The following is an 11,757-nucleotide window of genomic DNA, read 5'->3' as shown; positions in this document are numbered from 1 at the left end:
GTCTGTGTGTGTGTGTGTGTGTGTGTGTGTGTGTGTGTGTGTGTGTGTGTGTGTGTAGATGGGGAGGATGCATGTGTGTGTTGGGAGAATGTGTGGTGGTATGTGTGCATGTGGTGTCATGGACAGAAATATTAGAAGAAGAATTAACATAGAACAAACTACTCTACTATGCAGTTTCACTGTTAATGTATTCACTTACTGGTACTGAAAAGCCCCCAGGTGTGTGTGTGTGTGTCGCTAAGGTCATGACAAAGCTGTTACTACACTATAATAACTCCCCCATATCTTTAGAGGAGCTGCGCACAAGGTAAGTGTGTATATTTATTTATTAATTTTAACTCAACTGTTTAAACTACTGTAACTACGTTTCCAGTCTGGTACACTTGACTCCTACTGACACTGTGCTGTACGTCACGTCATTCACGCCATGCAATGAGTTTCCTCTCTCGACGTGACTTATTTTACGTAACACACACACACACACACACACACACACACACACACACACACACACACACACACACACACCTGTATATCTGCGTTAGCAGGACGCTAAAGGTGCCGGTCAGTGAAACGACGAGGCTAGTAGCCGAGTGACCGGATAGAGCTAACCTAACCTGTCAAGCCCCAGTGAGGGAGCGTCGAGCTCGCGTGCTAGTGGCAGTTCGTCTATGTGACGGAGGGAGCTCCGGAAATAACCACGTACCTCTTCACCGTACGGAGAGTCGCCAGTATTTAAAAAGTAAACCGGTTCAACAGAACCTCCTCTGACACAAGGCAGCAGTCAGTTGGCTGGAAACCCTAAATACTGTGTATCCATACAGTCTCAACGGAACCTCCCCCCCCCAGAAAAAAACATAATAATCACAAAGCTTCCGGTCACAACTTTCAAAGTAAAACTCCGTTTGATATGCGTATTCGGAATATGACTTCAACGATATTTAGATAACATGAACAATCAAACAAAAGGGTCAGATACTTGGGTGGAGGGGTCATTATGCATGATTTGATCACTAGGTTGGGGTATGCAAGTTCGAGGGCACTGTAGTGTATTGTTGGAGCCGCCTCACTGGTATGAAAAAAAAAACGCATTGGTAAAGAGCCAGGGTCACTGCCAGGCAGTCATAAATATTGAGATCATGAATGTAAATTCCCCCAGCAGAACTCCGCCCGGCTGAGAAATGTCTGGCTCGGTACAAAAAAGATTATATACCGTTTTGTGTCTACATTTTGAACTGCTCAAATACATCAATTCAATACATCAATTCAATCAACATTCAATTTGCCTACACAGTGGTCTAAATGCTTGTCTTTTTCTTTTACAGCAGAGATTTTGACCTGTCATAGTATGCACAGCACAGCTGTGACAAATAACATGACCTTCACTTTGTCTGCTGTGACAAGTCAGTTCTACAGGCAAGAGGGCTTATTACAGTACAGAAATAATATATATTTTAAAACTAGTTCTATTGGCTAGTTTTTTCAGACCTTTCAACCACATCGCATGGCCTCCATCTGCAGATGAACAGAAGGATTAGGCCAACCAGTTGAGAAAACTTTTCCAGCAAATATAATCATTGACGACTACCTTGGATAAATGTATTTGGCAGTTGTCATGACCAGGTCAAGTTGCATCCTGCTGTGAACATTACAGAATATAATAAATATATTTAAAATACACAAACCTCTATGATTCCCTTTAAAGTGGAAGTGGCCTTTTTTATGAAAAGATTCCTTAAAATTCTTGAAAAGGAGGTAAAAGATATTCCTTTAGCAGTAGCTTTTGAACTGCACTGCTGACCCATAAGTGACACAAAAAAATAATCTGTGACAACAAATCACTAAATAGAGCAAAAGCTGGATTACCCAACTGGCAAAATGTGCAAATGCCCCGGAGAGCCCTCGGTTTACAGCGCGTCAGTGTCTTTACCCTGCATTTGAAGATTATATTTGTTTGTAGTGGTTCTGGACAATATCACCCAACTACCATTGAAGGCATTTGTAAGTGTGTACACATAAGCCAATACATATATGACCTAGGCTGCATGAACTAGAAATTCTGGTTTGAACCAGCCAAAACATCTAATCCATGCAGCATTATTTGGTAGTCAGTAGTTTCTGGCTTTTATTTTGAAAACAAAGTAATCTACTTTCCGCTCGTATTGAGGGCAATGTGAAATCCTGAGTCAGGCTGCTTCCTTGTTTGTCACAGCCGCCCATGACTTCCGCAATTTGATCGCTCATTGTGCGTGGACTCCGCCCCTTCTACGTCAGGTGTTCCAACAGGTGGATAAAACATTAATGCGGTGCAGCAGGCAGCACTGTACCAATACCACCCAGACTGCATGGAGCGCCATGTAGACGTAAGAGGTACCAGCCATCCCAGTATCACCTAAACAGACACACCAAACACAAGTCTGGTGGAACAAAAAAAAAAAAAAAGATATATATTTTTAAGTGTAGCTATAAGGTCATATGCATGTTGGAAACTTTCTGGAAGATTTTATTTTCTACCATGGGCTGTATGTCTATTAATAAACTAAGAATATAGCATTTTTTCTACTTTTAGGAAAAGCTACAGTACTGCATATTCAGCAAACATCGAGGAGGAGAAAAAATAAAATAAAAATCAGCCAGCTCTCAAAGCTCCATAGTGATAGAGACTAGAGAACATTTGCTCTCTAAAGCCAACACTGCCTCTATGTATTCAAAGGGGAACAGTTTGAATTAATACGTGGCTTGAGCCGAATGAGAAAAATAAAAACATGTGGCGAGTTTAATTTTAGTGTTACTGGAATCAGGGAGAAGATAAACAGAGCTTAAACAATACATACAACTTGCATCATAAAAGGTTCCTCCTCTGAGTCTCAAAGACAGGACCAAGTTTAATTCCAACATGAAAACAAAAAACAGACATGCGTGTCATAATGTCAGTTGCAATGTTTCATAAGTTCAAACTCAGTGACATTTCATCGCCAACATCTGTTCCCAGACCAGATACTGATATGGTGGTGAGCATTGAGGCCGGTCACAGCAGAGCAAGATAGTCCAGTGTTGTCCTACATCAAGTGAATATGTAAGAGCATTTTTCTGAGGGTCCAAGTGCTTTTTTTTATCCCAAAGGTTTGAGACATTGCCAGCGTTTTGTTTACGCAATGCTTTATCAGCCGTCGTCGTTATCATTGTCAACAGCATCTTGGTTTTGAGACCTCCTGCTTTCCTCCATGACTGGATAGACAACCATGCAGAGCTTTTGGCACAGATGAGTAATTTTACCTGGATGCAGGGGTAGGGAATGTAAGAGTTAACGGTACTTAAATTCAAATACACATGGCCTTTTATGTATTATATCACAGTGGGTTAACTTTGAAATACATTTTCTAGTTTTACACCAATAGGATATTTCATTTGAATCTTAAAAAAAAAAAAAAAAAAAATTTTAGTTGTAATTTGGTAATTCTAAATGCAAAGATCCAAGTGAAGCAGGTTAACCCTTAACTGCTGTCTAATGCAGCAAAAAGGAACATCTCTGTATCCTGTCAACTGCTCCATTTAATGAAGAACCCCACTGCAATTCATTTTGAGTTAGGCAGACTCATTTGCCGCCATCTCAGAGTTCCATAACATAAATAAAACATTTTCTTTTATCTAAGACACCAGGACGTTGTCCTTACCAATGGCAATATCAAAACACTGTGGCTTGTTTTCCCAGTAGACTCCCAGGAAATATACTGGGACACCAGTCATCATGATGGCCAGACTAGTACCGCAGGTGACCGGCTCAGAGTAGAGTGAGAAGACCAAGAGGAAGGCCCAGAACAGCAGGTAGATCATTGGCCACATCAGGTTCACCTGGTGGAGGAAGAGCAGGTAGTATTGTAGAGGAGGCAAGATAACAATCACACATTGTCTCATCATTAAACAAGTATAAATACATATTTGCCACATAGATACCTTTCTAGATCAGTCAGTGTTTTATTAAAGGATTTGTGAAATTGGATCAATGTTATCAATTAATCAGAATTAGATAGAAGTTTGTAGTCGTTCCGCCCAGGTCTTTACCTTGATTGGTCGATACAGGTCAGGCTCTCTGATGCGCAGCACAATCTGCCCGGCGATAGTGACGCCATAGAACAAGTAGTTGATGAAACCCACATAGTTTATGAGGGTGTAAATGTCACTGGTGCACAACATCAGAAGGGTGGAGCTCAACTGAATGTGGTGAAAGGGGGAGGGGGAAGTTAACATTTCTGCACGAGATAAATACACATGACTCGGACAAAAAAAAAGTAGATTCTGTGTGTTGTGGGGGGGCACTCAGGACTCACAGTGAACAATAAGGCTGGCATGGGAGTGCAGTTTTTGACGTGAATCATGGCCAGCAGACGTGGGAGATGGCCTTCCCTCGCGCCGGAAAAAAACAGCCTGAGCAACAGAACCAGAGAGTCGTTAGAGTCCTGAGAGAAGAGCCAGCTGGTGCTCTCCTTGCGCGAGCAGAGAAGCTCAGGTGATTATGGGAGCGGCGGTGAAGCGACAGACTGCTCAAGTCAAACGTGCAGTGGGGGGGTGGGGGACCAGAACAGGACAACAGTGGGCGCAGTACTTTGGGAGGCATTATTGAGCCAGTTAAATATGCGCCGAGAGGAGGAGGAGGATTTTCTAGTCAGGCCCACTCCTCACAATCTAAAAGTTAATCTGTGCCCAAAAACTAGATTTCACCCTGCCCATGCTTTTTATTCCTGATAAAGTTCTCATTTCCCCCCTTCCCTGTCCAGCTCTCTCCATGTACAGGCTTAATTATCAGCGTGGGAACAAGTGTCAAAACAAAACCATAGAAACTGCAATAAGAAGAAAGGGACAGTTGGGGGAAAGACAAACTGACCGAGACGATGTGAAGAGGGAGCCATTGACCCCCCCGAAGGTGGAGAGTGCCACAGAGATGGGCATGATCCATGACATTACTCCGAGCAATTTCTCTCCAAATGTCTGGGAGAAATATTAGGGGCGGGGGGTTGAGAGAACAAGTAGTACACACCTGAACAGCGACTAATCAAAAAGGGAAGTACACCAGGCCAATCGTTTATCCTACAATGTGGAACCCATTTCAAAGTGTGTACACAGTCAGATACACGCGTATAGATTCAGATTTGATTTAATGTGGCTGCGTTTTCTCACCACTGCCACAGCATTGGAGGCCAGCAGCTCCTTGGGGCTCATGGCTGTGATGTAGGCCAGGTTGGCGGACACGTAAACAAAGGTGACCACGGGGATGGAGATGAAGATCGCATAAGGCAGATTCCTAAGAGGATGAAGACGAGGTTCACAGTATAACCATTTTCTGTGACTGAAGTTTGATGCTCCCACTGAAACGCAAGTAACCTTTAATTACAGTGAAACATTTGGATTTATAAATCTAAAAAAGCCATTATAAAATGGATGGACTTCTCATATGCGTGAGTTACTGCAGAATTTAGAACCATGAGAATTGCGTCGTATAATACAGGTGTACCTAATAAAGTGGCCACAATGGGTTATTTATTATGTACAAAACCAGACATGCAAATCATTTTTATTTCAGAGTTTCCAGAGTTGTCTAAATCTTTAAAGATGCAAAGAGTGGAAATCTCTGCTGCGTAACAGGTGCCATCGTTTTGCAATACAATCATCCCCTCAAACAAATGTTCAAGTCAAGCTGAATGCTTATTTGAGGGACGAAGCTGCTTGAACCGTGTACATTGTGGCCTTCTCTGTGTGTTGCGCAAAGTATTGTATAACATTTGGTTCTTTCATTGACAAATTCTCATTTATTTTGAATTATGTCTTCATAAAACCATTTGTTTTATTAATCTCAAATCTCCTTTAATGAACTATGGTTATTTTTACACTTCGATGATTGTGCAGTCACCTGCTCGGGTCAACCAGCTCCTCTGTGACGTAGTTGAGATTGTTCCAGCCTCCGTAAGCAAAGGAGCCTTGTAGGAAGGACAAAGCCAAATGCCCAACGTCGTAGTCTCTGAAGGTCTCAAAGGCTTTAACTGGCTGCAACCAGTAATAGTGACCTGAGAGCCACAAGGCAAATGTCAGACTTCCCCAGAAGTCCATCTTGATGCGAGTCTGTTCTTCACTACCACAACATGAGCAGCAGAGGCCGCCAGACACAACACGTGATGCCTTAACAGAGATTTCAACAGTTTCCGTTATGATCCTTACATGTTATACACAGTTCATTACTGCCTTTTGATCACGGATGCAGAGGTCTGATGTGTTTACAAACTTGTGTTAGATGAAAATATAGATACTCTGTATGCATCTTATTGGTGGTGACGATCAAGCCCCATTTTTAGACAGTGCAAGCATTCAGCCCACTGAATATTCTTTTCTCATAGAAGGCGAAAGATAGTCACCTCCTGAAGCTCAGGCTTCTATGTCACACAAAGTGGGATATGAGGGGGCTAGGTCACATGACTGAGCGCGTGTATGTTTTGTAGATTAATGAGTGGGGTGAAGGGCTATGGCCTGGAATCCCTCTTTCACATTGAATCACAAGGGCACTATATTGTGGCTAAAGCGTTGCTGATATGGAACCACTAGAGAGCGACATGGACAGAAAGAAACGGTCTGAGTGAAAGAGACACGCTACCTTTGCCTATTTCGACGACACCCAGGATTATGATGAGACCCAAGGCCAAAAGCTTGCCGGTTGTGAAGATATCTTGGACATACATGGCCCAGCGCACACTGGAGCAGTTCACCCATGTCAAGAACACTACAGGACAGCAAGAGAAAAGTTAGAACGACGTCTGTGGGCGTGGGAGGAATGTGTTTGGCCTATTATACGAACAATGCAAATATGGTACCTTCTAGAAAATGTTGCCTCTACATTGTCTCAGTATTTAACTTATTTACTTCAGTTGAAGTATTTAAATACTTAAACTTGTGTTCTCATGTGAACATCACATGCCCATCATCACATGCCCATCATGTGGAAATTAGGTTTCACCGCGAGAGGTTTTCCAATTGAATGAATTTGTCCGATTCAAGACGTTTCGTCTCACAAGCTGGTAACAAAGCCAGTATTTATAATCCGAGTGGAATTTATGTGAAACCAGTCCAAACAATGCTTGGCATAAGCGTAACTATACAAATAAAAGCTGGGCTCGGTAGAAAAATAAAACTTCTGCAGAAAAGTATTTGTATGACCTATCTTCAGAACAGTGTTTAGTATAACATGCATTTCCCAGGGTATGCCTGATTAAGCTGGTGGAGTACACATTAAGGTAGACTCCAGCATTTAAGCATCTCTCTTCCATGCAGTTAGAGTCGTACAATACTTCACTCACAAGTCTTCGGCCATGCTAGCAGCTCTGTGAGGCCGTAGTTAGCATGTAGCTCAAAGCACAACCGTGCCCAACACATCTTAGTTTAGAGCGTTAGCATGCCAACTCGTGCTAAATGTGGTCATCTTAATACTGCGTAGTCGTTTATAGTTTAGTCTGGACTATTGCCGAGGGCTCAATGATAAATGAACGTTGCCATCAATGCAGAATAGAAAGAGATATCCTGACTTTAAGTCCTCAGTAAGTCTCAAACTCCTACACTGCCCAGAATACAACTCATGCATTATTAATGCTACGTCTTTTGTTGCGGATCATCAATGTCCAGTTTGCAACACAATTTGATCAACTTGTACAGAGGGGATAATCATGCTCAAGCAAAGATTATTTAAAATCTCTCAATTTAGTTATTTTCCTCCCTCATACACATAACAAAGTTCCTATAACAAAAAGGGTTTAAAAAGTCTTTTAAAATAGATTCATGCCCAAAATTAATTCCTCAAAGTGGGCCTCAAGCGACAGCCATTTAATCTTGGGTTTAATTTCATGACTCACGCAGGCAGGCAGCAGCCAGCAGGCGCGTGCTGCTTTCTGGTGGGAGGCAGGAGGAGAAGAGGGGCTGCAGGACGTAGTTCGAGAAGGTGAGCGCAATCACGGCCTGGTTCGTGGGAGTGATGACCAACACTGCGATCCACAGACGCAGAAACCTGAGGGACAACAGCAGCAAGAGGTTGGGAGATATGGCAGCAGACTTGTCACACACCCAAATGAAGAATATTGGTTAGTGTAATATAGAAATGCAACATTGTTAAAGTAAAGATAAATGAGTGGAACTGGGTCAGTGACAGTCTGGGAACACAAGTTAATACATGAGGAGAGGCTTTCATTATATGGTCAACATGGTTTTGGAGGGATGGGGCTTATCTTGCTATGTAATTTCTGAAAACAAATTTTACGCATTTTGGAGCAAAACTTTTTAAAAATGCAGGAACCAAAGTTATAGCAATCCTTGAGACGAGTACCAATATCAGCTTTCATTTCTGCCAATAGATCCCCTTAAATGCTTAACATGGGCACTTCGCACAAACAGCATTTGTTCTCACCCAGCCAGTCCTCCAAAGATGTCGTTGACATACGAGTAGTCTCCCCCCGACTTGGGGATGGTCACCCCTAACTCTGCATAGCAGAGCGCACCGATGACTGTGACAACTCCGGTGGAAACCCACACAATGATGGCCAGGCCCACTGAGCCAGCATTCTCCAGGACCCCCTTAGGACTCACAAAGATCCCTGATCCAATGATGTTACCTGAGGGAGTTCAAAAAGAAGAAAAAAGCAACAGACAGAGGAGAAATTAATCAGAAGCAGTTGCTTGGATGATATTAATATCATTTATTTAAAAATAAAGAATTCTGCTGATAGTGGCAAGTCTGTGGCAGGAGTCACTCCGGTGTCAGGACAGCAGCAAGCGAACGTCACTCGTTCGGCACACCTGGCATGTTAGTTTAAATGTATTGTTGCCGTCTTTTATTGACACTTTATGAAATTGTAAATGTGCAATTATTGAAAAAAAAAAAAAAAAAAAAAAAAGAGCTGCTAAGCTGAGTGGGTGGAGCCACATCTCCTGAGAACACCATTGTTGTTACTGCCGTAAATCATAATTATGCTTGAGTCAACTGAGGCCCCGTTCTCCGTTTACATCCTTTGAGCAACCCATTGTACTTTTTTGCTAATCATTCATTTATATATAATTTTGCTGGTTTTGAAACAAAATACTCTTTCCAAATAATTACTTTTATAGTAATTTACAACAATCAGCTTAAATAATGAAAATAAAGCATCCTTTTTAATACAATTTAAAACTATGTTGAATAATATCTCCACTTGTCCTCTCCTTATATGTAGTCAGGTGTCGGTCGGTGCCACGACTAGTCAGAGACTTGCCACCAGTAGTCAGAGGTCAGACTATTGCCACTACTCAGAGAAGGGCTAGTAGTTGTCACAGGAGGGCCACGACTAGTCAGGTGAGTTCTGGCACCTGACTGTGGTGCCAGTGCCACAAGGAGGTGCTCGGCCTTGCTGTCCAAAGGGGTGCTTTTACACAAAACAGGCTGTAATGAAGCCCAAGTGAAACTCAATTTGATTTTCCTCCCCATGTAGTACAATAACTTGTCTCAGCCTAAGCCCATTATATAAGTCCCAAAAATGACGACAAAGCATCACAGTATGAGGTACCGATGATTGCCAACACAGTCAGTCAATTCAGTTAGAACAAATATTTATGTCGCTTTGAACTCTGAAAACCTGGTGGGAGCTTCACTGCCTGGGGGTATAACACGCTTCATTTTCACTGACCAACAGTTCACCAGCGGAGGGAAACACACCATGGAGGTTCTTACCGATTATAATGGCACAGGCGCTGAGTAGGCCGATCTGTTTCTTCAACGCCACCCCGGAGGGTCCTTCTGCATCCGCCCCCGCACCGGCCTGGGGGTCTGGGGGCTCTGGGGGACCGGCCCTGCCGAGGCTGCCGCTGCTGCTGCCGACACCGCTGCTGCTGCTGCTGCTGCTCATCCTCAAGTCGAGGCTCCCTCTCAGTCTGCCAATATCAATTAAGTGTGAGGGCAGAATTTGTCTTAAATAAGACTACGCTGATGGTATTAGTGTCATCTTCAGTTGGCTGCAGGAGGCTCGTGCTCAAATTAGAAGCCGCGTCCTCGCGTGAATAATTAAGAGAAGAACCGGGGCGGCCACTCAGTCTGGAGGGTTTACCAGAGACCACGAACACACGTTTGCAAGTATGTGTACAATGAGACGCGTAACGTTACAAACTGGTCAATGTTGAGGTGTTAAAAGTTAAGTTAAAAATTCGAGGGTTCAACACGCCTCGCAACAGTAACAGTGACCGGACATGCAACGTTTGTTTCCCATGTAACCAACCCGACGGTTGGAATTAGCAATTAACCGTCATCACTTAACCTCTTGCTCTTTGTTTTGCGGTGTTTAACCTGAAGCAACAGCTACTAAAGTGAGGACCCACCTTGTTCAGCAGCTTGACTTGAACCCCCCTGAAAGCTGCCTGTTAGGTGACGGGCTTCATGCTCGGGCCTTGGACCTCTAGCTGACAGCCTCGATAAATTAGAAAAGTTAGATATTTTCAACCAATCAGCGCAGCCCAAATTGTCAAAACGTCTCACGCCCCGCCCTTTCTAAGAAGGACCCAGTGCTCCTGAAGACACACACTTAGTTTATCCTGACAGCCTGGTTACACTTACTTATTTTTTTAATGTTGCCTGAACAGAACTTTTAATTCATTTGTATTTTTATCTTCTTTGTAAAAAAAAGGCCCAACTAAATTTTGATATAGGACTTGTGTTACATATATATCCATTTACTGCTCATTTTAAATGGTCAAGGAATATCTCGGCTAACACAATAAGTATGATTGGCATTGCCCTTAATCGCTGAAATTATCATTTAATAAGACAAGCACCAGTCACCAACATTTGGTGGATACTTGCCTGTAAACATTAGTTTAACAGTGTATGATCTTATATGGATAAGTCTACCGTCTGCATTTCTTCTATTTTATGAATGTATTATTTATTATTAACACTTCCATCCCCCTTTGACCTTAGTTGTGTGTGTGCGTGCGTGACTGCAGATTACATCATATTGAGCTGGATCAGTCAGCTGGGATTGAAGAGCATATTTAGCAGCTTTTGTACTCAAGAGAGTTAAATTGAACTTTGACAGTTGCATCGATGCAGCAAAACACTTGCTCACTGCATAACTGAAGTTAAGAGCTGATGACTAAGCTTTGACAGGTCTGTATATGCATGAACCTCTGCAAATCAGGGACAAGGCTTTTACACTAAAGACAAACACATTATTAAACTGTACACCTGCCATTTGGCCATGACAATATTGATTCTTGTGGGCCAACATTATCATCCAAGGGAGACATCTACTGGACAACAAACATCCTCCCTGCTTAGTCTGTCATCTCATATTAAAGACAGACAACACTGCTTCTGGTATTCTAAAATGATTCAGACATTTACAATGAGTAACATTATGATCCCAATAATTTGCAGCGCGCAGATGGTACCAAACACAAAGTTCAGCGCCAAGGGAGTACATAACAGTGTTGTTTTTATTGACATTGTTCAAACACACAAACAAAAAAACAACAAAAAGTCATCAGAATCAGCCCAAAAAGAATATGGTATGTGACCTGAATGGCATAACCTTCCTCTTACCCTCTTGTGTTGAGGGGAAGGGTATTTCATCAGTACGCAAGTATCGTATGGAATTTGTGTTTGATAAGGCAAAGGTTCGGTTGGATTGAGTGTGTCGGCAACACCTGTTCAGAACAGTAAGGGGAGGATTTACAATAAACCAGTGACGAGGTGTTTGGCCT

At 42.6% G+C, this 11,757-nt stretch overlaps 1 protein-coding gene across 1 annotated transcript; it reads right to left on the bottom strand.

The window, feature by feature from the left end:
- Nucleotides 1-3,163: 3,163 nt before the first annotated feature.
- Nucleotides 3,164-9,908, bottom strand: slc7a8b (solute carrier family 7 member 8b; the record flags this gene model as incomplete). Its single annotated transcript, XM_079229721.1, has 11 exons — nucleotides 3,164-3,276; nucleotides 3,675-3,852; nucleotides 4,063-4,212; nucleotides 4,329-4,425; nucleotides 4,883-4,986; nucleotides 5,176-5,299; nucleotides 5,906-6,059; nucleotides 6,641-6,766; nucleotides 7,890-8,041; nucleotides 8,438-8,642; nucleotides 9,734-9,908. 11 exons carry the CDS (start codon nucleotides 9,906-9,908, stop codon nucleotides 3,164-3,166), a joined length of 1,578 nt encoding a protein of 525 aa, XP_079085847.1.
- Between the last annotated feature and the right edge of the window lie 1,849 nt (nucleotides 9,909-11,757).

This window comes from Taurulus bubalis (genome assembly GCF_910589615.1).
Source record: "Taurulus bubalis genome assembly, chromosome: 1".
NCBI lineage: Eukaryota > Metazoa > Chordata > Actinopteri > Perciformes > Cottidae > Taurulus > Taurulus bubalis.
This window is presented reverse-complemented; position numbering and strand designations above follow the sequence as displayed.